The 26,521-nt window shown below is 42.8% G+C and overlaps 1 protein-coding gene and 1 pseudogene across 1 annotated transcript in view; one reads left to right on the top strand and one right to left on the bottom strand.

Annotated features, from left to right (window-relative positions):
- Nucleotides 1-26,521, top strand: part of Fbxl17 (F-box and leucine rich repeat protein 17) — a 423,470-nt gene that overhangs the window by 269,302 nt on the left and 127,647 nt on the right. The window contains 1 exon segment of the mRNA XM_032901713.1: nt 9,273-9,349. Within this exon segment, the coding sequence (XP_032757604.1) occupies nt 9,273-9,349 (77 nt within the window).
- LOC116899884 lies at nt 25,368-25,492 on the bottom strand (annotated as a pseudogene).

The raw sequence follows: 26,521 nt of genomic DNA, 5'->3' as shown, positions 1-26,521 counted from the left end.
ACTCTGTCAAAGGAGGGAGGGAGGGAGGGAGGGAGGGAGGAGGGAGGGAAGATGGAAGGAAGGAAGGAAAATGAGAAGAAAAGTAGAGTCTGAGTACTCCCATTCCACTTCTCATAGCCGTTGTCTCTGCAGTAACCAATAGTGTGCTGTAGAGAAAGTCGTCTTCTCTGAGTTCATGCGTCCTGTAAACAAGGGAGTGCTGCCCTGTGGGCAGTGCTTGCTCCTCCTCCTCCTCTGGCTTGCCGTTTCCTGCAGAGAACTCCGTCTTGAAATAAACAGTGAAAGAACCTTCTCCAGTGTCCATGTCTGTTCTCTGCCTTGCCTTTTCAAGTTGCTGCTAGGAAAAACAGGATGTGCCCGTGCGCACGCGCGCACACACACACGCAACTTTCCCTAAGATCAGAGATGCTTTTTCCTTTGTGGGGGATCCTTTGATGACTGGTCCAGGCAAAGCCACCTGAATTTCAGAGATTATGGTATTTCAGTTGCTAAATTCCTTTGTTTAGTGCATTACCACAGTTTCTTTTGTTTTGTTTTGTTTTGTTTTGTTTTAATTTAACGATAGTGTTGGCAATGAGCACAGGCGTTTGTCAAGAATTTGTGTGAGTGTGTGTGTATGACTACCAGAAACAATAGTTATTCCTCTAATTGTAACTCTTTGCCTGTTGAATAAATTAAAAGTTTGCAGCACAATCTTTAGACATATTTTGTTGACCAGTGGAGTTTGGGATCTGAGGGATTGTTGTACCACTGTGGCAGAAAAGTGACCAGTCCAGAGGCTTGCCCTGTCGTTTCTAAATCCTACCCATCTGCACTGACTGAGTGCTGAAAAGATACACAGTTTGTTCCTCCAAACTCCAGACAGATGCATGTCAATGAAGTCAACCATCTTCCTTTTATATTTAAATCTCCAACTATGTTTCTGACATTAGAAATTTTTGATTGAGGTCAGTATTGTCACAGAAGTATATGAACAGTTTTACAAGTATAATTGTTATTTGTTTTAAGTAAATTTTTTTCTGGTATAAATGTAATGGCTTAAACAATCGTATTTGATCGTATTCTTTCTTATAAACACTGGAGCAAAGATGATTGACCTCTGACTCTCACATTAGCATGGAATGGTGCAGGGCCAGGCTGCAGAGCTGTGTCGGTGCAGAGCCTTGGCGGCAGTCAGTGTGTTCAACAGTGATGATCACTGACCTCAGAACACGGAGAGTTCAATCTCACTGAACCTTGGTGAGATGAAACTGGCATGGTGTCTCTGCCCGTGTGATCCTTCTCCTTCCTCTTCCTGCAAGCATGCACCCATCGTTTTGTCCCTGCTCCCTAATCCCTGATCTAGACTTTTTACTGCTTCTGTTTTAGGGACTAAGGAGATAACTTGACTCTTATATTCTCCTGATTTCAGGATTAATCACTTGTATACAATTGCTATTTACAAATCACCCTTAAGCCCTCTTTTACCAGCTTCTTGGATGGACAGAGGGTTACTTGGGCTTAAAAGTTAACGAGGAGTTGCCCGCAGACTTCTTGAGGCTAAGAGCTTGCGCACATGGGAGCCTGTGGCTTGGAAGCATTGGCCCGGTCCCCACTGCATTTGATGTGAGCTGTCTAATTTTAGCATTCAAGGATATCACGTTGCCGTTCTCTTCATTTCCCTTGAGAACTCTGTTCTTACCACTGCCACTGTTTGCTCAACAAAGCTTGGAGTAGTGCTTGAATGCTTAGGATGATTTTAGCTAAAGTGGGGACCATCTTTAATAGTCCCTTTTGTCTTTTTGTCCCATGCTTTGTGGCATTCTGATGTTCTCCACCTTCCCAAAACAGAAAGAAACCTTTGTTCAGAGTGTTGTCCGAGTTGCCTCCTTGATTACACAGGTCAAGGGTGGTCCGTGTTGAACATCAGTCTTAGTTCACAAAACTCCTCTGGAGGTGGGGCCGACTCCCAGGGAGCGCCGGGAAGGGGTAATCGTTACAGCAAGGCATACTTGTGGGTATCTTGGGGTGAGGACATGCTCAACTCTTTCTTAAATGAGGCCTGGAGTCTCATGTCCTGAATGTTTTAATCAGCCACTAAAAACATGTCCTCGGCCATTTTAAATAGGAGTCAAGTAAAATATCTATTTTATGCAAAATACAAATGAGAGTTTGATGCCAGTGTTTGTGACAGTTTGGGTGAAGGTCAAGAATGAGAAGGACACAGTCCTCAGTTAGGTGTTTTGTACTCTTCTTCTACGTAGATTCCATAGCTTTAGGCAAGTCAGAAGCCTGACAGATATCTTTGAAATACTGCTGGCCTTCTGGAACTGATACTGCTCACCGTCGGTGGCAGGAAGGGTTGAGCAGGACTGTCCCTGACTAACCTTTTGCTGGAAAGGAGTGCACTCTGACAGGCCATAGCTCTTTCCGGCGGACAGCAATGCCTCTGTGTTTGATCGCATTTCTTTTTTAAGTGTCTGGGCTTTTGCTGCCCACAGTACACTTGGGGTCCTTGGAGACAATGAAGACCTTTTCACTGCCCCATGTCAGGATGCCAATGAGAAGGACCAGTGTAGCTTCATCGAGTTGCACAGTGCCTGGTCTCCCTAGAGTCACTGAGGATGAACTGATGGCGCTCCTTCAACCAGAAATGAAAAGGAAACAAAAGAAGGTTTTCAACAGTCACTGTTTCCACGCTACTATACTTCTCCCCAGTGAGGTAATGGGAACAACTGGACGGTCTTTAACAGAGAAAGTCTCTCCTTTGATTTCTTTCTTACTTTTCTTCCTGGTGTTTGTTTCCGTTCACCCTGACACCTGACTGTCTTTCCTAGAGTCTTAGTAATTGTGAAGCTGGTACTGGTCCCGTTCATGGCTATGAATAATAAGGTTATGAATATTAAGAACCAAAGTGGACAGTGTTTGACCCTTCACAGTTGCACTAAGTCCAACATTAGGTAACACCATGCCTTGGTCACACTTTACATTTGATGAAGTGCAGGCTGTAAGTAGATAGACGTTAGTTTTTCTGACTTCCATCCTCTGACCTGCTCTGTGGATCGCTTCCCAAAAGTTAGCTCAGTTTGTTAATGTAGTTTTGTAAAAAGTACTATACAATGGCTAAGTTAAAAATGAGAATTTTACAAATAATATCCAAAACGTTAATGGCAGAGTCAAATTTATTATCAGCCAGTTAGTTCAAGTTTCCATTCCTACTCCTTAGAGAAACTTCAGCCATTTTGTTTCTTGATAATTCACAGGAATGTACTATTTATATGTAGGTCTCTTTGTGCCTGAGGAAAAATTTAAATATTCTACTAAACATTTAAATTAAGTTGCAGTGTTTGCATATACGGCTAGAGATGACTCCCCATGAGTTGTTCATGAGGACATTTATAAATGCACCGGGAACTCCATTGGCTGTGATATTGTTCTTTCTTTGTTGGGTTCTGATACTCACAAGAAGAAAACTACCTTCTGCTTAGAGTCCTTCAGGGGAGTGGCTAAGAGCCCAGCCCGCCTTCTCCTCAGCAGAATTTAACCCTGCAGAGGCTGCACACTGCAGGAGCAGAAGCCTAACCTAGCTTTTGACATGCTTCCCTTGTGTAAAAACCACAGGTTCCTACAGTGGTCATTTTGTAACCTTTCAGTGAGGTCTGTCCATCCCCCCACTCCCCACCCCCGTCAAATGAGAAATGTCTACCTAAATAGATCTCAGATTCACAAATCAGTTACTGGCTTTCTAGAGAATGGCATTTTGTAAGTGAGAACTTAATTGGTGTCCCAAGATAATTGTCGCTAACTGGTGGATCTGGTGACATTTTGCATGTCATCCGTAGTTTCTACCCTTGTGGTATATTAAGAATGTTCTTTGAGAAAATGAGTTAGCATTTTAATTGCAAATCCATCTCATAAAAAATCAGCTTATATATGTTCTATGAGAATCTTTCCATGAGTGTTCATAAGAGTTAACAGTGGTTTCCAATTGGTGCTCTGCAGTCCCTGGTGTTGCACAGATGAGCATTCATGAGAAAGGCGTGGAGAAATAAAGAGTGCTCTCAGTGGCATGTGTCAGATTCCTGAGGTAATCTAATGTTGGTCCGTCTAGTTCAGGTGATGAACCTGAAGACAAAAATAACTATATTACTCTCTTTCTATAAGCTAAGCTATCCTGTTACTGTAACACTCATAAACCTTATTTAAATAAGGGAAAATATGCTGGCCATAGACTGTTTAATTGACATTTTTTTTTTTTTTGGTAAATTTTCCTTCGTTTAAACCATGCAATCTTTCCATTTTTTTGAAGGCTCAGAGACTTGTAAGTTATGGCCACTGTGATCAGAACTCCATTTCAGACTTTTAAAGAGAACCAATCCACTCTCAGTATGCTTTTCCCTGGGTGCACCTTGTGTCTGGGATCCTCTAGTATGACTTGTGTAGCCCACCTGTGAATTGGCATGACAGCATCCTTCTACAGCACACAGGGGTCTCGTTTCCTCCTCACTACTGTGTGTAGACCTTGTCGATCCTTTTAATTCCTTCTTCAGGGTCATGTGTCCACTCCCATGCTCTGCAGTTTGTCTGTCTGTAGCCCACACGATGTTAAGTTAACTTATTAGCTTGCCTAGTTTTAGAAATGGGGAAAGTCCAGTTCTGTTTCTCCAGCCTTTACAGAGATCACTTTCCGGGTGTGTTTTGCATTGTGAGGTTTCAGTGGCGTGTTTATTCAGCCTCAAACACACCAGGCCTTTGTATGTATTTACCGACTTCTTCCCAGCACACTCCATACCTTTTCTTCCTTTTAGTATGTGGTGCTGTTTTGTCTTGTTGCAGTTTTCTCTCTTTAAATATGTTTCCTATTCAAATAGGACTGTGCTTGGGAGCAACCATCCCAGAGCGTCCTTAGAACTCCACCAAGCCCTGTACTAATGCATCTCTAATGGGGATATTTCTCTTCACACCTCGAAGGTGATTGAGCCTGTCCTTTAAAGTAAGATTTGCAAACCAGAGTCTGGCAGCTCCAATTAGCTTCCTTCTGGCTTGAAGCACATCACAAACGGTAACAAGGTCTCCCAGGACGCTCCTCCTACACGCAGTGCAGTCATATTTCCTCATTAGTTCTTTTCAATTGTCACTAATGCCATGTTCTGGCTGTTGAGAAGGAGACAAAAACATAAAAACTTGGTGTGAGTGTGGAATGGGTCATTGTTTTCTATAATCCAAGGCTCTTTTGAATCCCTTTGATAATTTTGAAGCTTACACAGCTTAATTCATTAACCTTTAACCTTCATATAAATCAGACGATTAGGAATCTATTTCTAAGAAGACAGATTCTTTTCCTCCTTTGAAACTGAGAAATGCTTTTTTTTTCCCCTTAAAAAAAAAAAAGAAAGAAAGAAACCTTACGTAGCTCACAAAATAACCTTTCTGCTTTCAAATTTTACAAAATGCTTCAGGTGTATTTTAGAACATTCTCAAAAGCAAGTGAGTATAAAATTATCAAAAATAATTTTAGATGCTTTGACTGTCTTAAAGCAAGTTTTCTGGCCCTTTTCCTTATTCTAAAAGAGAAAGAATATATATATATATTTTTTTCATTCTCAGTAGCTGTTACTTAGTAATTTACGATAGTAAGACTTCAATTCTTTTTTTCTTCACACCACTGCCAAAGCATAAAAGCAAGGAAATAATCTGAGGGCGGACAATTCAGAATAAGCTAAAGAGATGTCGGTGTGGAGGAGAACGTTTACGGGGAGGGAGCCGCCTTTGGAAGCAAATGCTGTAGGACCTCCAGCCAAGCAAGGTGGAGGTGTGCTCCTTGTTGGTTCCAGGTGAGGTTGGGCATTGAGTCTTTCTCTTCCCTTGTTAAGGACGCGCTCCCTGTGGGGTCTAGAGCTCAGGAGGTCCTCGTAGACCTGGTGTTCATGGGACACTTTTCCATGCTGTTCACTTACCCTTTATAATACTACTACTTCCCCTGAGAATTCATAACCTCCACCCCCTTCTAATCCCTCTATTGTCATGAGAATTCCTGGATCGGATCGCTGTAGAATGCTTTTAAATACTATTTGGAGGTTCGTCTTTGGAGTGATGGGGATAGAATGTTGAAGAAGCGGGAATGTTTTAAATTCTTGGTTGTGATTGTAGGTGCTCATGCCCTGCCTCTGTGTACTGATGTAATTTTCTTACCATGTTGGACAGAGCCTTTTCTCGTGTGATATATGTGAATAAGGACAGGAATGGAAAAGTGGAGCTTCTGAAAAATGTCACTTCCATCACACTGCTCAGGACTACCAAAGACCGCTTGAAAACATCTTTACCTTTTAAAAGTGTTTGAAAATATCGCTTAAGTTTTTATAAGTACCTATCATATAAACTTCTATAATATCTACTATGTGCCATTTGTGCTTATGCATATAAATATATTTATATGAAATGATAATATATTTATATAATATAAATATACTAAATATGTACGTTTATATGAATAATAGATATGTGTCTGGAAACTGGTGTGACTGAACCTTTAAGGGCAGGTGATCCTTCACCTATGGGACCTTCACTTGCGTTTTCCTCTCAGTATCTAGTGTGACAGGATACAGTCGTGCAATACCTCGTAGCTGGTTACCAGCTCTTGAGCAAACTTCCTGATTTTGTATACTTACTTATAATCATGCATACATCCTCCCTGTCTGTCTGTCTGTCTGTCTGTCATTTGGGGGCAAACCTTAATGCTCAGTGATTCCGCGGCACGTCTTATTTTATACACATGCTGGTTTTCTGTTGTGAGACAGGGCCTGCTTCTCTGGTACAGTAGCAGTTTTCCTGTTATCTGCTCCCTCAGCCTGTCTGTGAGTCTGCAGTGCCTGTGTGCACTTGTGCCACATCCAGTAATGGATACCACAGGAGGATGCATTTGCTTAGTGCCTTTCTCAGTCAAAAACGAGGTCAGGCATGTTGAACTATTTATATGGAACCTGGGAATAAAATACAATTACCACTTTGCTGCTTCTTTCCATTGTCGCCACCACACATCGGATTAGCAGGGAGGGTAAAATGTGGGCCTTTACTATTGGAGAAAGTGCTCAGGAAATTTTAAATCATTAGGATCGTGTAATAACATGGCTTTTCTTTTTTATTCCTAGCATGTGAAAATTCATTGTAAGTCATCTATAACATTTAGGCTCAGTCTGAGCTGTTTGATTTCCTCTTTTAGCATTTCTTTCTAGTGAACTTATTAAAATGTTGCATTAAAGCCAGATGACATGAAGCTAGGTGTTAACGTTTCCCTTCACAATAATCCACGTCAGCCACATTATATTATGTCACTCTCTCAAGATCTCTACTATAGTTGCAAAAAAAAAAAAAACCAACAACAACAAAACCCCAATCAAACGTGTTTTAATCATCAATCTTTTTATATAAAACAACCCAAGAAGCATGTTCACCTGACTGCCCTCAGAAACAGGAAATGTTTATCATTCCATTAGGACCAAATTCTATAAAAGTACTTTAAAAGAAAAATATATCTTCCTTACTAATTTAACCTTCAATAATGAATTATACCAGATAAAATTATATAAAACTCCCTGACATTTTATAAAGCTACCTACAAATAAGCCAGGCAGCCAATGGAATATCTGGAAGACAGAGATGGATGCCAAGTGAGTTTTGATGGATTGTACACGCAGGTACCAAACTGCTTGAACCTCACGTCCTTGGAAAGGTTAATGACTCCTTTTGCTTTTTACCCTTTTGCTTAACTGCTATCCATACGAATTAAACAGGGACTGCATTGAAGGGCACCCACGCCTTGTGGCCTGTGTCAGTCTGTCAGTACAGCTTGCTGCTAGCATAGCAGACTGAGCTTTGGAGTAGGCCGTGTGGCTAACCATTATTTTTAAAATTCACTAAATTCTCTACTATAGTTCTGCTAAGGCTATATTGAAAAATGTTTTAATGTAAGTGAAAATCAAAGAAGATTTTAAAACATTATGTAACTATATAATTTGTATGGCAATTCATTTGAAATATTAAAAATAAACCCTTTTCCCCTCTTCCTTTTAGAATTTTATTAGTTTTTTCTCCTCTTCCTCCTCTCCTCTCAGTCTCTCCCTCTCCCCTCACCTTCCCCACCCACCCTCCTTTCTCTTCAAGAGAGGGAGAGACCTCCCATGGCTATCAGCCTTTACACATCCAGTTGTAGCAGGCCTAGGTCTTATGTCCTTCATCAGGTGTGCACGGGACTCCTCCTGAGTCTAGACAAGGTGGCTCATTGAGGGAAGGGGGTCCAAAGGCAGTCACAGAGTCAGTTACAGCCACACTCTAGCTGGTAGGGGTCCCACTAGAGACGAAGCTGCACACGTGTAGGGGCCGAGGACCATCGCATGCACACTTTGTGGTTGGTGGTTCAGTCTCTGTGAGCCCCTATCGGCCTCACAGGGAAAAACAAAGCACTCCAAAATGGCTGAGGAGCTCCTGTACAAGAACAGACCTGGTGGTTCACTGCCCCATTCCAAGCTGTACTGCCAAGCTACAGTAACAAACACTGCATGGCATTGTCATAAACACCAGGACAGGTTGGTCAGTGGACTAGAACTGAAAACCCAGAAGTAAACCCACACGCTGATGGACCCTTGATTTTTGACAAAGAAGTCAAAATTACACAATTGAAAAAAGAAAGCGTCTTCAACAAATGGTGTGGTCTAAGTGGATGTCTGCATGCAGAAAATGCAAATAGATCCATATTTATCACCCTGCAAAAATGAAACATTTTTAAAGTGAAAGTTTTATCATTCTTATATGTTCAGGGTTTATGTCTTCTATCAGTTATATGGTTTTACAACTTTGAATTGTATGTTAAGTAAAATTTCTACGGGTGTGCACTTAATGTTCAGAATTAAAAATTAAACTCTGAATAATTATCATCCCTTTGAGATAACTGTCCACCTGTATAGCACAATTTGGGTTTACTATTTTATATCATTTTATCTAAGTGATGCATTTGCAATACCACGTCAGGCTTAACCAAAATGCCCACTGGTCTTAAAGGAGTATATCCCTCCCATCTCGAGTTTTAAAAGATGTGACGAAGCCATTTAGGAATTAGTGCACACGACCTGGAAGCAGAGACCAGGCGACTTCCTGAGTTCCCCCAGTGAGGTGTGTTGTGAGCAGAGGGCTGGGTAGGGTCTTCACAGAATACTGACTCTTCTCGAGGATTCGTGGTCTAACACTCACTAATTCCCCGAGCATACATTAGTGTAACACCACCCCTTTGTGTGTTTCAGGTGTGTGGAGGTCATCGCAAAGGAGGGACAGAGCCTGAAGGAGCTGTACTTGGTGTCCTGTAAGATCACTGACTATGGTATGTAATGAGCCCTACGCCTATCCTCATACAAACAGGTTATCTAAAGATGTCAAGAGTCACTTTAGATAGTTTGTGTTCCCTCACACAATTCTGATGGAACAGAAATAAATGGAGAAACAGTCTAGAAATCACAGTAGAGTGAGTGTGTGTGGAGCTCGGTGCAGTCTTACGTACGCACTGATACGCACAGGAGTAGAGTGCAGATCGGAGAGCGGGGAAATGCAAATACTTTTCAGGCCAATTAAGTGTCTGATGTTGTGAACAGCACTTGTGGAATCGGTGCGTCGACTTCACTGGCTGGCTTAGCACCAGGCACGGTGTATGCCCGGGGCTCAGAAGGCCAGTCCCGATGCCAGTCTGCCGCATCCTCGTGGCCACGTTAAGAGGGGTAGCAAGTGTCGGTGTACATTCTCTCAGCCGTCTCCATTATCGGGTACTGACTAGCCTCTGTGAACAGCCAGCGAGAGCCACATGGGCATGTGCAGTGTGCGCTCACCTCCCGAGACAAGGAGGCTCTGCTGCCCGTCTCTTCCCAGTCAGTGTGCATCTGACAGAGTACGGTGGAGGCCGAGCATTTGTCACCGTAGGAGGGAGAGCGGGTCCTCTTTTTCTCACTGCTTAAATTGCTTACATAGATTTTAGTTTTTCCCCCGAGAGAGAAGTTAGTATTTAATTCTTCTATTGTTAGCTTTTCTATCTGCTGTGGCTCCAGTCCGAGGATGTTGGGCCCGGCTGCGCTGGGAAGGAGAGGGGTGCATTGTCAGATCCTAAGGTTGCCATTTAGAAAAGGGCAGTGCAGGGCGTGTTGACTGCCTGGTGTGCATGAAGCTCCTGCTTCATTAATAGCCACTCCCACAAAAAACAACAGTAAGAGTTGTTCATATTTGAAATACATTTACACAGACTTAGAAAACACTGTTTCCATATTGTTGTCTCTTTCTAGTTAAAAGCTGTGAAGATGTGTTGATTTCCTTTTGCTTTTCTATAGTCCCTTGCCTTGCTTGGCATGTTAAGCTGATACCTAACACGCTTGACTTTTGAGATCTTCCTGAAGCTCCCGGTTTCAAGGCCTGGGGAGTCTGCGGCCCAGCACATGAGTGTGGAGAATGCGTGTGCTCAGGAGAGCCTCTCCTCTCTCCTGCCTCCTCCTCCCATGGTACTAGGTGTGGGCCTGCTTTGGGTGGGGTAAGTGGATAATTCTGGCGGTGTTTCAGGATGCACTGCCTCAGGAGAAGCTGCTCACCTGGCATATATACCCTGTATGGTTTTTGTCAGGATCCTCTCAGGTGTTGACTGTGGCTGTAGTGCTTAGCAAAATCTAGCCAGGCTGTTATAAAGTAATATTCGTGTAAATTGATATATGATACAGTTGTCATCATACTAATACACTTCTATCTCTTCAAATTAAACAGATCATTATGGTAAAGGGTAACAGTTTATAAACACATCAGTAAGTCAGAAGTATCTGAGTAGAAAACACAGCCTTGGGGAGAAATCCAATGCTGTCACTCATCTATCACCGAACAGAGCTGGTGTCAGGTATGGGCGGGGGAGTAACTAAAGCCCAGCAAGTGGGTCACGGTTAGAACTCTGTCTCTTCTGTCCATCATAAGCCTAAAGTATGTTACTTAACCTGAGTTTTTGCCCTCTGAGAAGCCACAGGATACGTTCCAGAGGCGGCAGTGAGAGTAGAAAGCTCCATGTAGCACCTGCTGGTATGTTGGTCACTCATTAACAGTTCTGAGAAATCACCTCTCCCACGCGAGCACACACGGGAAACATCCGATACACGTTGAGCTCACACGGGAAACGTCCGATACTCGTTGAGCTCGTGTTGGTCTGTAGCTACCTCGATGACTTCCAGACCTGCACGATTAGCAGGAAGGGGAAAAAGGGCCTTGGGAGGCTGGCATATCCAAGTCACCTCCCCATCCAGGTCTGTTTCCTTCATCTTCTCTGTACTTCTTCATCGAAGCTTACTCTGGGTTTCTTGTATATCTTTCTATGTTTCTAGGATGGTTTAATATCCTTTTGATCTCCTTGAAAGCCTACTTTTGAAAGTTCTCCTCATTCTGAAAAGTATCCCTTGCAGTTAAGAAGAGAACAGGAGTGGGAATCTGTGTGTCTCGCCCAGGTCGACAGAGGTCAGAAGCAGTCACTGTCTCAGCAGCACAGCCTTCCCAGGACAGAATAAATACGGCATTTTCCACTGCAACCCTTACGCCAGGGGCGGTTTTGAGACGGACCCAGGTTACCTGAGAGTTGTTAGCATGTTTTCTTCTTTTTAACTTTAGCATGCTGAGGAGCCATAGAAGTTTAGTCTGGAAATATCCTTTTGCTTCTGTTCTCAAATGTAAACACTTAGCTGCTGATATTGTAGTTTGGTCCACGAGGTCATTTTTGCACACAGCACCACTGTGCTTTGGATGTGTGTTCTTTTCAGTGCTGGAGCCAAGCTTGGGGTCTTGACTGCTGCTGGTCAACATTCCTAGCCCCTAGGTTCCCTCCGTGCCTCTCCACAAGCTCCCCTGTGGCTCTCAGAGACCCAGATGGCTCTCCTTGGTGTTTTCCTAACTACTAAGTACCGCTCTTGGTCACAGTACTTCTTTGATTTGGAGCATTTTTAACTTGACAGAGAGTCATGCTTCTGGACTACTCAGGACAAAGGGTTTCCCAAATCAAAGCCAACCACTGTGCCCATTGTAGTCACGGGTGCTGTCCTTTCAGTTGACCTAACAGTGATAGGCCTGATACATGTTCATTCTGTCAGCATCCACCGTGTGCCAGGCCCTGTTCTCTGTGCAGGAGAGTGTGACTTCTCTTATTCTGAAGCTGTCGCAGAAGGTCTGAGAGGCTAGGGCTGCCCTGCATAGCCTGGTGCAAGGGGTGACAGCACAGCTCTTTCTCGAAGGCAAGAATGGCAGGGGTGGTCTGGTAAGATTGATCTTCGCTTGGGTGTAACCCATGCTTCACCCTTGCCATGCTGACCTTCTGCTGCCATTGAAAGATTAATGGGCCGTACCTTCCCCACCCTGCTCGGACCCCGATCTCTCTCGCTGATTGTCAACTCAGATTAGGATCTGGGATATATATCCAAGCAGCAGTGCTGGGGAGACAAAGGAAATCCAAAACAGGGTCGGCAGGAGCCGCAGCAAAAACGCTTCTCTCCTTCAGTCAGTTTACTCTTGTTATCCCTCTTACTTTTCACATTACTAGCTGTGTATTACCTACAGTGATGTTCCATTTAAAATAACTTTCTAGCATTTTCTTTTTGTTTCAGTTTAAATTGTATTTTAAACTGCTCCAAGATTGCAGTATGATGCACCTCTTTTTGTCAGCAGAAGTAACTCTAATAGCTGTAAAGTGACAAAGAAGAGCTTGAACAACGCAGATTTGCAAGTCAGAAAGAGTGCTCCATTGCTACAGTTATTATTCTCACTTTCCGTCCTGTTATTTAAATAGAAATAACACTCATTGTTGCTAGCGCTAGTGCTACTTAGCTGAAGCCTCTGCCTTGCAAATTCTCGTCTCTTATGTGTCCATTTAGGTATTTCCCTCCATTTCTACTTCTTTATTTAACTCTTCATTCTGTGGCATTTAGAAGATATCATGATCTTCTTTCCTTCTAAGTAATGGGCCTGGTTTCTCACCTAAAATTCGGCATTGGTTACATTTCTGTATTAGAAAGAAAGGGAAACAAGGAAAATGAGCCTATGAATGAACCAGAATTTACACCACTTCCCACCCCACCCCCGCCGTGTGTGCGCGTGCGTGCGTGCGTGTGTGTGTGTGTGTGTGTGTGTGTGTGTATCTGTCTGTCTGTCTGTCTGTCTGTCTGTCTGTCTACTACAGTGTTCAGGGAACAAATCCTGGGCGTCACTTCTCTCCTTCTACCGTGTGGATCCCTAGGACCAAACTCTTGCAAAGACGTTACTTACTGAGCCATTTTGCTGCCCTGAAATATTTAATTATAACTTTATCCAAATGCTTTTGTTTGGTTGGAGTGAAGAAATTGTTGACTTTCTTCCCTGGCTACTAAATTTCTATAAGACTATAGTTAGATCCCCTTGAAATAAAAGACTTAGCATTGACAGTGTTTGTGCTGTTTGCTGTGATTAAACATAGTATTCAGTTTAGTAAGAAGGACTTTTGAAAATACTTCTTCAAACAGTACTACTGTTGATGTGTGAAGGGAGATCCGCCATCTTAACAATATTAAGAATCCTATATAGTGTTTATTATTTAATTTCTATCAGCAATACTTTATATTTTTTGGTTAAATTCATCTCCATATTGTATACATTTGGTGTTATTTTAAGCATGTTATATATTTTGATAGATTTTTCTCATATATATATAGAAAAAATTGTATATTTTGAGTCAGTATTTTTTAGTCTTGCTATTTCTGCTTTACTCCTTTAGCTATTAAAAATTTTAAAATTACATTTTCTGTACAAAAAAATTAGTATCATAACCATCTGAATGCAACTCTTCCTCAGTATAGTTCTTAGGTTAAGAAATAGCCTAACCCATACTTCCAAAGTAAATAAACCTGTTTGTGTGATTATGGCACATGAACGATCCTACACCTCCAAGCACGTATGTATGCACATACATACATACATACATACATACATACATACATACATACATACATGGGCTTAATTTTAATTGTTTTTAACATTACATTTAATGGAGAAATCGCCTTTTATAGATATGGAAAACTTACATCAAACCAAGGGATCCATTTTTGTGACATGTTCACTTTGGATGTCATTGCTTTCTGCTCTGCAGACTAAGCATTTTCATAGTGGTGGTGCTCTTAGCAAGCAGAGGGAATCCTGACTTCCCTTGTGCACAGTCAGTCAGGGAGGAGAAGCTTGTAAGTAGCATTGCCACTCTTGCACTGAACGCTATGAATGTTACAGAGCGTCTTGCCTTGTGGTGTTCCGTGAAGGAAAAGGCCATGTGGATGTTCACAGTTTGTTGAAAATGCTTTCCTCCATGGTAATAAGTTCTCCCTATCCAAAGATATGTGCAGGCAGAGGTAGTCTCTGAGGAGGAGGCAGGAGGATGTAAACCTGGGAAGATACTTGCCCTATTCGATTCTTAAGTCCTTTTCTAATCCTAGGCCTTATTCTGCACTGTTTCATTCAGCAAAGCTGTACTCTTAAGTGTGCACACTGCTGGTGGGTGCTATGGGAAAACCCCAAATAGAGAAATGGACACTAAGTAACAGTCATGTGTGAATACTCCTGTCATTTTTAGGAATGTGACAGTCGGTTTTAAAGGTCAGTCTGCAAGTTGTAGCGGCTTAGGAGAAGCCACCTGTGATGGACCGCTCTGTCTAGGGAATGATTTGGGGAGAGGCAGCAGAGGACGTCCTGAGGGAATGGGGACCCAGGAGGATTTGGAGCATGAACAGGTGTCTGAATGGATGAGTTTGGTTAATCTAAAGAGAGAACAGAAATCATCCAAAACGATGCTATGCACACACAGGCAAATGTTTTGTTGTAACTTATCCTGTCTAATTCATCATCCCATGGCAACAACTTAACATATACTATAAAGAGGGAAACAGTATGCTGGGTAATAGCTACTAATCAAATCTATAGCTCTACCAAGAACAAGTGTATACCTTCACCATAATATGATAGAATAATTACAGTTTCGTGCTCTTTTCTTTAGACATTGATTCCTTAAACATTCCATTTTAAGAGTTGCTGTCAATGCTGGAGCCTACAGATGTGGAAACTGAGGCACATTGTTTTACAACTTTGCACAGTTTATGAACTGGATAGATAGATAGATAGATAGATAGATAGATAGATAGATAGATAGATAGATAGTTTCAGTACCAAGGTAACTTCTTATACACTCACTGTTGGGTCAGTGGCATGCCTGGAATGTTTATATTCAGTAGTCATCACTGTACTAATGTTTCCCCCTTTCAGCCAGGCTTTCCAGCTTAGGCTCCCCGCACTCACTATGTGGTTGTAGATGTCCTTGAACTCCTGAACCTCCAGGCTCTACCTCCATAGTGCTAGGATTAGAGCTGTGTGCCACCATGTCCAGGATGTTGGGTACCAGGAACCCAATCTAGACCCTCATGCATGTTGGGCAAGCATTCTGCAACTGAGCTATGGCCCCAGCCCAGCTGTTTGCTTCTTTTCAAAGTTTTGTATAATTCTTTATAAATTAAATTTTCCGGAGCCCATGATGTAGTAAAATCCTAATAAAGTAATTGAATTTTCTCTAATTTCCTTTTTTAAAGGATAGAGTGAATCTGTGAGAGACCTAGAACCGTTGTCTTTTCAGTAGACAAGCAAATGGAACCCAGACAGCTAGTCCACCAAGGACAGCCGTCACTGCCACCCCTCATAGCAGGTGATGTTCAGATTTCTCGATTTCCATGGCTGAATTTTTTCTTCATTTTAATGGTTGTTTTAAACCAATTTCAGATAGCACGGAATATGTCATAGTTTTGTGGTATGCACACATATTTGGAAATACATAACTGTGTCATACAAAATAGCTAATTGTTCCTCCCGCTGACCTCTTAGATGTGAGCCCAACAAGTCCTTGGGTCTCAGTGCCGCCATTTGCCTCAGTTTCCTGTAACGCACATTCTCTCAAAGGTCAAATTCAAGTCCCTCCTTGGTGGCTTTCTGTTCTGCCTCTTCCTTGGCCTTTAACCTCAGGGCTCCTCAGTTTCTGAAGTAAGAGCTGGGGGAAGGGGAGTCGAAGCCCCTGTGGACCTTCCTTGTAGACCATCAGGCCTCTTGTCCCCTCACGTGCTGTATTTTGTCTTTGTGTAGCAAAGGTCAGAAATCATGATCGTTCCTCTTCAGTCATTTCCCAGACCCTGAGTTCTTCACTTCACCTTCAAATGTGACCAATGATTTACCACTCCGTAGCATTTTAAGCTTAGCCATCTTGATAGGGCGAACAGTCCTTTGTTTGGTAAAAGGTTGGAAGCTATTTCAAGTTTACTCTGTTTCTTGGACATACCTGGCTTATCTAATTCACTTCAAGATAGATGCATATATATGCCATTTCTTCTACAATCTGTCAGTTATTTAATGAACTCATCCAGTTGTATCCAGAACCTTCTTTTACTGGCTTCCTGCTTGGGAAGTCTCACGTATCGCTTAGCATGTCCTTCAGAGAGGCCCCGCATCGTCTGTCGTTTGGGAATGCCCAGTGCTCTAGAGACTCGTGGTTTCTTACATCTACTCTCCCATCCACAGCCTGTAGAGAAAGGAAGGGACTTAAGAATGAAAGGTAGATTTGTATGTTTGCTATTCTGTCAGTTTTCTGGCTATTTCCTTTAGATTTTGCTGAGACCTTTTGGATACAACCATTCGGAAATAGGTACGAAGTTATTGAATTCATGTAATCTTACGGGTCCCTCCACAGGCCTTCACCCTTCCTTGTGGTGCAGTGGCTATGACTCAATGAATTTAATATTCAGACAAAGAACAGTCTGTGAAACACTTGTGCGTTTCCAGCTTCTCCCAAGTGCAGATGACACCGTGGAGCTGCCAGTAAACGAGCTGCTCAGGGGTAGGGACCAGCCGGCCGGCCGCAGTGTGACTGCCCGGAGAGGCTCAGGGTAGATGACATCGGCCTTTCCCAGCCCACCAGGTCTGTTGGTTCTGTCCCCTCAGAGCAAGAGTGAATAGTCCTCGCTGCCTCTGTCTTCCAAAAAGAACAACAATAACAACATCAAAAAACCCAGAGCCCCAGACCCTCTTGATGATTGCTCTGTAGCATGGAGGTTAAAGAGAACTTTCCCATGCACAAAAGGCTGGCATATTAATTTAATTTACTAATTAAGTAAATTAAACTTACTTTTAACTTTAGTATCTGACTGTTCATTTTAACCCTTTTTCCAGAGCATTCTCTTCAGACTCGATCACCTAGAATCTATCTGTCATGTGTGTTTTTCATCTAGGGCTTATCGCATGACATTTAATAAATAGTTTGAACTTTTCAACTTTTCCAACAATTGTGTTGAACTGGCATGGCTGATGCAGCCTCTGTGCCGTGTGCCATGCATTTCAAACTGTAAGTGACTGAGAGTGAGTAGAGAAAAGGAGATTTTTAAAACCTGGAAAAGGGGATAAACAAAACAAAACCCTCTCTACCTTTAGGAATTTCTGATGCTTTTTCTCTTTTTTGTGGTGTGTGTGTGTGTGTGTGTGTGTGTGTGTGTGTGTGTGTGTGTGTGTGTGTGTGTTTGTTTGTGCGCGCGGGCGCATGTGTGTATTTTTGGAGGACATATCTGTCCTGGTAAAAAGAGCAATATTCATACATCTGATTCAGTCGTTACAGGTCATGGTGTTTTCGTATGGTAAACAAGTCTTTAATGCAGAGAAAATGTGCAGAAACTTTTGGTGGTTGATACTGCTGTATTTCTAACAGTCCCAGTTATTTAGGTTCAGATCTCCCCTCCCCCATACAGCTTGATTCCCTTTCTTTCTACTGTCTCCATGCTCACAGATGGCTTTAGGAGCTTCTCCAAGAAAACAGTTTTGCTTTGAAGATAATTTTTGTTCCATATAGATTCTTCTGGTGTACTATTAGATTTCAAAGTTCACAGGACTCTCCTGATAGAATGAAGCCTCTTCACTGCCCTCTGTACGTTTGGAAGTTCCCCTGCAGTCAGCCTTGGGAGGCTACATTTGGAAGTCAGAGTCCCCACGATGCTGCCCTGATGTGCGGATCACACTGCACAGAAGACAGGCCATGGTGGAGAGCCATCTGCAGAGATGCCCTGGACCTGCATGAGGGGCAAACATTCGCTCTAAGGGTGCTGTAGATGCTGGACCAGCACGTCAGACCAGCATGTGCATGCTGTACACAGTGAGGGAGAGGACTCAGTCTGCCCATCTTGAACAACAAAAAGAAACTTAAAATTTTTAGCTCTATAAAATAAGTGAAAAGCTTGAAATTTAATCAGTCTCATTTTCTGTGAGGCAAACGCGCTTGGCTTTTTTTGAGAATCCTGCCGTCTGCTCTGGTTTACATGAGAAATTGGGCAAAATCCTCAAAGTGTTCGTTTTCAACTTTGCCTTCCCAGCACACCTTGCAATCAAGGCGTGCAAATGATTCACTTCTAAAGTAGGATAAATTAGTTACAGATTCAAATATCTTCTCCCTCTCATATTCTGATTAAAATATTTTCCTAAATGTCAAGAGAAGAGGCAAGCTTACCAAGCCTGCTGAAATTCGCACATAACTTGTGGCTCTCCCTCACGTTAGAGCTCCGTGTGCCCAGTACTTGCTGCTGTGACGATTATCGGTTGCTTACGTGTTTGTGATTTGTGTCGTTGTAGTAAATGACTGTAAACCTGCCCCCCAGGCCCACACACTTCTGCCACACTCATGTACTTGGGTAAAATGTGGTGCCAAAGCAGTTTCAGGAAATGTACTGTGTATGCATGTATAGTTCATGTTCCTGTGTTCATCGTATTCCTTAGTGTGCAGAAGGACAGACTGACACCAGAGCTGCAGGCCCTCAGAACAGTAAGCACCGTGATAAAAGGGCCTCCCCACAGGATGCAGATTGTGGATTGGTGCATCCTTCACAGAACCAGGCCGCTTTTCCACAAAACCTCATCTCTTCTGCTAAATAGACTATTGATTTGAAATCTGTTCTCTCTTAGTTAATGAAAAATCAGATTTAAAATTTCCATTTATGAAAGTAGTATTCATTTTAATACCATATACTATTAAATTAGTTGTTTTATGACATAGTCTTTAAATTGGAAGCTATTTTAAGTTCTTGAGGTTTCTAGGTTTATAGAAAGGCTATAAAAGTGTTATAGAAGTGGCAGACTCTACAAATATTCATTGTATTTTTTTCAGCTGCAGGAAACCAGTAGGCAATGTAGAATCATACTTAGGAGCCGTGCAGTATAGCCGTTAGAATCTACTGTTGTAAATCTATATAAATCTACAACCTGCTAGGAAAGATGGAGTCTCGACTCTGGTCTGTCTCACAAATCCGTTTAGACTTTTGAACGGAGCCTGTCTTCTACGCCAGGCGTGTTTCTAGCTGGGCACGTTCAGGCTGCTGATTGACTGACTGAGAACCAAATCATTCTCGCAAAGACATCCTCAGGCCCGGCTACTACAGAAGAGGTGCATTCTGGGGCCTCACTGACAAGGCTTGCTCTTCCCCCTAGTGATACTTACAACGTGAATGAAAATTCACTGACCTATATTCTTCCATTTAAGTCCTTAAAAATTTAAATTAAAACTTTGTCAACAGTAATTCTAACCATACTGAGGCAAAAAGAGCGTTCCCTACAATCTGGCTGCACTAAATGTAATTCATAACTATCAAAAATCCGTTTTCTCTGCATAACTTTTAAGAACACTCCTGATGTCTTGAAAATTCCATGCAATTTTCTTTAAAAGTTGGTTTGGAATGCCACTGTGCATCTTGAAGCCCACACACAGTGAGTTAAATTACAGCAATAGCGTATTTCTCAAGCACCATATAGTTGCAAATCCTTTATCCCCAAGTACATAGTAGCAGATTTTCTCCTTGAACAGTGAAGGAAGTTGAACTTGGGGGCTATTTCAATTTAACACATGATGTGCTGCAGGCTCTCACTAAGGCTTGCCTTGCCTGGTGTTTTTTTCCTGATTCCTCCTTGTTTCCTGTAAAAAGAATTAAGTGTGTAATACTCATTATGAACCGAACTCATACGACCACCGTTTCCAAAGCTTCGTTCCCTACACTGACTTCTGTGTAAGCATTTTCTTCTCAATGGGTCATCTAAATGCAGAGTAGAATGCTTGCTCTCAGTGGTTTTTAACTCTCATAGCCATTACCCTTCTACCTTGGGTCTGAAAATGCTTCAGTATACATGGCTACCTCATGCTTGGGTATTTTCAGTGCCTCATACAGCGTCCTACCTCGTGTGGCAACCATGACCAAGCCAGGCTGAATCCGTTCACAGAATAGACCTTCAGTAAAGTAGTTCTATTGATAACCCATCAGGCACCTAACAGTGTTCTCGGTTCCTTTGATCCTGCTGCTCTGTCTTAGCCTACCAGACTAGCATGGGGTGTCTCTCCCCTCACCAGCACAGCAAGATGTCCTCTTGGAAAACTAGGCCCCAGGCTTGTAAGTATCCACTTACAGGAAGCGTAGTTCTCTTAATCAGAGCTGTCAATGAAGGGTCTAAGGAAATGGTTTTCACAAAACAGCTATAATGACCTTTCAAAAAGTGCCTTTCAGATGAATAAAGAAAAACTTTTCAGCTGTGCATGCCTTTATATATTGTTGTAGGCTAGTTATCATAACATACCTCTGTAGGCCCAGCGCTGGAGAGGCGGAGGCAGGAGGATGCCAGTTTTGAAGGCACATGGAGTTTACATAGTAAGTCTTTATTTTTAAAGGCAATTAAAAGGTGAAAGAAAAGGAAAAGAAATGAATTGTTTATCTTGGCTTGTTCGAAGCCCTAAAAATCAAAAGAGATGTTACATTTAAACATTCAGGTGCCTTGACTACTCTCAGGCATTGTTCATCATTAGGGGTCACCCTTGGAACAATGCCCTCAGAGGACATGAAGGCCAGTGTCCACCTTCCAGAGGGCACTGTCCTGCAGCCCACTTCTGTAGGAGCCTGCATGGCCTGGGCCTCAGCTCACCCCCACACCTAACACTGCTGTTCCCTTCCCTGCCAGCTCTGTCCAGCCACACAACTCCAGGGCCATTCTCAGTGGCATCCAGTGACACGATCGACATGTGTCCGCACCTATCATGGAGACAGGTCTGGGGACAGATGCAAATGCGGAGACAGGAGGTTTCGTTACCTCTCTGCCTACTGCTGGACGTTTCCAGTCTGTTCCAGAACTGTAAAACAATTCGGTAGTTATTGGAAGACACAGGCTTACCCCCAGTCCAGTCTGTTCCTCCCTTGCTTCACTTTTGAAAACTAAGGCTCTGTTCCTATATCAGAGAGAACACAGAGGTGACCGTGACCTGCTAACACTCAGTCGTCTGCTGAAGCTTGCGATGCAGGCAGGATTAGCTGGGCTCTAGCCTGAGGCCTGAAACACAGGACCAGGCCTTTTTAGATTTCCCTCAGTCTCAGCTTTCCTTCATTTTATTTTCCTTCCACTGTTTCCCAATAATGAACCCTTGTAGCTTTGTCACCATTGGATATACTACTGGCAGAGGGCTGGCTTGCATCCCCCAGACAAGCATAGAACACTTCTATATGAAAGTCTTGAGTTCAGCAGACACTTAAAAACCTCTATGTATGTTACCTAAGACCTTACGGGCCTCCATGAGGAAGCAGCAGAAAGACCTTCCCAGCTAACAGGTGTGGTAGTGGAGAGTCGTACGGGAGTGTCACAAGATGTGCTTCCTATAGGAAGCATCTCAGTAGCTCAGTTCTGAGGCCATGGAGGACAGAAAGAAGAAGTTCTGGTGGCATCTGAGGGGACTGGGCTGCAAGATTTTCCAGCCTTACTGGCTACTCTGAGGCCCCATTTCTCTGTGAGAAAACTCTATGAGCCCACAGCAGGCCCCACACTGTCCTCTCTTCCAGCCTGAGAGACTTCCCTTTTCCTTGTGTGACTGTCATTTCTTCTCGCCATCCTTCCTCGTTCACTTCTTTTTTCTTCCATGAAACTCACCAGACTTGAAAGGGTGGAAAGTGTGCTCAGTGTACAAGTGAGTCTCATTATGTGATAATATTCTGTAATTCCATTTCCATGATGCAATGCATTTTAATCAACATGACAAGTCAAAACCAAATCTCCAAAATGGGATTCATTTCAAATTAAGTGACTTATCATTACAGACTTTAAAATGATTTCTCATTACAGTAGTGATGTAGATTTTAGTAGTATAGATAGAAATATTTGACTAAAGGAAAAATGTATTTCCTTTATCCTAACTCTGTAGCTGACACATCCATATAAGGTACCTTTGGTTCGTAACCAATAATTGTATTTTCTCTAAATTGGATCCCTACTAGTAAATTCTTAACACTTGTTATAATAAAACAAAATTGCAAAACTGGGTAAAAGTGCTGCTACATGTGAAGGAATTGTTCTTCCTCACATCCTACGGGACGTGTAGGGATTTGAGATCAACACACTAGTGCCCTGAGCGTCTTGGGAGTTATATATTTGCAGGTTAGTTTACTGAAAACATGTACAGGAATTTCATAATTTCACACTGGAAGATAAGTGCACGTGGACACACACGTGTGTTTAAGCATGAGAATCATAGCCTGCATTATATTTCACATTGCTATTCAACACATAAAAATAACTTATCGTACTTTTTCTTTTGTTTTTTTTAACCAAATTATTTTTGAAAGGAAGATTTTTTAATAGATGGTTTCATTCATAGAGCACTTTAAGAATAGTAGCGTGTTTTAACTTTTTTAAATTTTCATTAACACAGTAAAGGCCCACTGGAGAAGAGAAGCTGAAAACAAGCCCAGCTTGTGGTGTGTGGTATATAACACCTTTCTGTGCTCTTGAGACAATACAGCCTGAAGGGAGAGATGTTTTCAGTGAACTGATGATATGAAATCTGTGTTTCAACCAAATGTGTAAGTTAGACTTTTAGTGGTAATCAGATGTCTTTGTGCAGTACCGTTTTAGCCTCTACATGTCCTTTGGGGGGGGGGGGACAAGCAAAGCTTCACTCTTAACGTTCTCCTTACTTGCTCTCAGAACAGTCTTCATTAGGTGGCAGACCCGCCCAATGTAATGTGAGTGGGATATGTGATGATATCTCACAGCTGCCTGGACAGCACAGAGAAGGCCATCCTAAGATCACTCGCCTACATGTGACACAGGCCATGGGGCCGGGGGCACACTCCCTCCTGGGGAAGGCATCCTCTGTGTAGCAGACTGGATATTGATGAGTTCAGAAGTGGTGGGTATAGGTGATTTGGAATGCGATGTTAAAAGCTTTGCTGCAGTTAGACTTTCTGCTATAAATTTAAGAGTTGCTGACAATGCAGGCAGAAAGTGAGAAAACAAGTTTGTCTTCCAAAGACAAAGTCAGCAGTATATAGGAAATAGGTGTCACTGGGAAGAGGTTAGCAAGGAAACCAACATTAGTGATGACAGTGAGATTGTACAGAAAGTTCCTAGGTGTGCTTCTACATGCTTCACCTCGGCATTCTATTGACAGCTACTGTGGTATGTTACTCGGGACTTAGAGGGCAAAATGGCTCAGGTGGGAAACTCTTAGAATGAAGAATTAGCCAAATAACATCTATATGCATTTATCTTTAGAGGTAAGGTGTGTGTGTGTGTGTGTGTGTGTGTGTGTGTGTGTGTGTGTGTGTGTGTGTGTGTGTGTGTGTGTGTGTGTGTGTGTGTGTTGTGAGTTTAGACGTCATGGACACAGAAGGAGACCTCCATCCATTCGTTTACATCTTCTTCCTGTGGAGAGACAGGGAAAGCAGGTGAAGGAGTACAGAGGATGTGTATGGTTTAGAAATCATGAAAACATGAGCCTTGGATCTAGTTCGTAAGAGAAAAGGCAAGGTGGTGGTGGCCCGGAGGCAGCAGGGATCTGTTACCACCAGAGGCCAGGCAGACTTAGGCCCCTGGGCTGGGCTGCCTTCCAGTGATATGCTGATGTCTGACAGCTTTGTAGAACTGGCCCTACCCCTCACCTGAGCATCATGGGAGAGCTGGCCCTGGGAACACACACACGCCACAAGACGCACACACGCACACACACACACACACACACACACACACACACACACACACACACACACACACACACACACACACACTCCAGTGCCTATGTCTTTTGTATCACCCTGCTCCTTGTGTTTTTGAGACAGTAGCTCTCGTTGAGCCCGGAGCTGGCTTTTTCTACTGACACTGTCTGAGAGGATGCACGTCCCTTCCTCACAGTGCTGGTATTTCAGGCACAGGCTTCCTGCCAGGCTCTTGGGAGAGTTCTGGGATACTCAGAGCCCAGGCCCTAATGTACCTTCTTCACGGAGACATTTCCCCAGCCCTGAGAATGAAACTCTAAATCACAGATCTGCGGACATTGATATTAAAAGGTAAAAACATGCTCTCTCGCATGCTAATTCCGTTCTGCTTAGCATCTCACCAACATCTGTTTCTCAATTGCAGCTTGCCAGTGGAATTCTTAATGAAATGTGGTCTTTCCTGTTTAAATTAAAGAGAGTAATTGTGATGTATTGCTATTTGTGTGCAGTATGTTTAATTCTCATTGTACGCCAGCCTCGTCCTACAGAAATACAATGCAAGTCATCACACTGAAGAAGGTTAACAGACACTAGTAAAATTCATTGTATTAGCATTTAATGCAATATAATGAAAATACTGTCACTTCAGCCCATAATCAACTTACGTTGCCTGTGAAATATTGTTCTTACAGCACCTATGATGGTCTGTGTTTTATATCTCTGGCACCTCTCAGTTTGGACTGACCTTGTTTCATAACTGTGCAGGGTTATGGCTCCTGTGCTGGGCGGGGCAGTTCTGGGTTACCCGCCTTTAGTAGTTCGTTGTAATTTAATAAAATATAAAAACGACTCTCTGTTACTTTATCTGTGGCAAACATGAAACCAGCCACTGAACATAGACTTTAATCTGTTGTATGATAGTGGTGACTGGACTCTTTCTGTATCTCCCTAGTCAGAGACTTAAGTTTGCCTCCCACTTAGCCCTTCTAAAGTTTTCTTTTTCTATAATCTCCTTTTGTTCCCAGCTATACTGTCATTTATAAATCCAGCAGACTGTTCATCTGATACCTCAGAGGAAAACCAAAAATAAAAGGAATGTCAAGAGTTCTTGTCCTCTTCTAGTGACTCCTGGATTATTTGGATGTTAATGAGATCTTTTTCTTTAACTTTTTATTGGTTCTCTGTGAATTTCACATTATGCACCCCTGACTGAAGTTTGTCTCAAGCTAGTTCCCTGACCAGGATCCCTCTGTCAAACTGGTGGGCATCTCAGACTTGCCCTTTTCAGGAAGTTTTAGACCACTAATCATTCACATGCTCAAAGGTCAGACTCTGAGCACAGACAAAGCCTCTCTCTCCTCTCTGCCATCTACTGGCACACATGTGACATAGCATCCACACCTTCTAGGGGCAGGGTAATGCGTTCTTGATGTTGGTTTTCAGGGTAACCTTGCCATGGTGTTCTTAAAGGAACAAATAGTAGAGAATGCTGTCCCTCAGTGAAGTTCCTGGAAGGGCCACAGCCACTGTGTGGATTAGCTGCACTGTGCAGGCTGTGCGTATGTGACATGCGGACTTTGCTCTATGATGAACTTGTTTATGTAACAGCGGAGAATTATTAGAGTATAGGATTTCAAGATTACATATAAATTGGTTGTGAGGACTATGAAACTAGTTTTCAGTATGATCTTGGCAGTTACTATTCATTGGCTCTTGTAGTCTTAACAATCATAGAGTTTTTAAAGAGATTCATTTATTTTATTTTATGTGCATGGGTATTTTGCCAGTGTACATAGATATGTACACTGTGTGCATACCTGGCATGATGGATCCCTGGAACTGGAGTTACAGACAGTTGTGCGCTACCATGCAGGTGCTGGGAGTTGAACTCCAGGCCTCTGGAGGAGCAACCAGTGCTCTTAACTGCTGAGCCCCTCCAGCCCTGTCGACTTTGAACATCTCTGTCGTTACTCGTAGACTCATACAGAAATATGTCCTCAGTTGCCCAGGGATAAAAGGCAAAGAGCAGGTGGAGCGTGGTTTGAATTTACCTGAATTTACCTGCATCTCTGACCCTTAGTCTCAGCCTCTCCTCGACACCATGCTAGCTGCTTAGCGAGCATTGCTCACCACCCGAAGCCCCGAGCTTGTTTTCTGTGAGGCGTGGAGCAGCCAGCGCCCTGGGAGGCAAAGTCTAGTAGTCCCAGCTCTGGGCACTCACTGGCTGGGAATGAAAACAAGCGAAAGTCCTCATGGTTTTTTTCAGATGATAACATGGACTTTTCTCCAAATCCATGTGTGCTTGAAGGCAGAGGGTCTAATTGCTTTGAAGTAGATCATGACTTGTATCTAAACATGCGTATGAAGCTAAGGGGAATACTTAGACGCCCTGAACCTTTCCTTGAACTGTAAATCAGACATAAATAAATGCTGGGATTGATGAG

The sequence above is a fragment of the Rattus rattus genome, chromosome 4 (assembly GCF_011064425.1).
Source record: "Rattus rattus isolate New Zealand chromosome 4, Rrattus_CSIRO_v1, whole genome shotgun sequence".
Classification (NCBI taxonomy): domain Eukaryota; kingdom Metazoa; phylum Chordata; class Mammalia; order Rodentia; family Muridae; genus Rattus; species Rattus rattus.
Note: the sequence above shows the minus strand (reverse complement) of the source record. Positions and strands in the feature narration are given on the sequence as shown.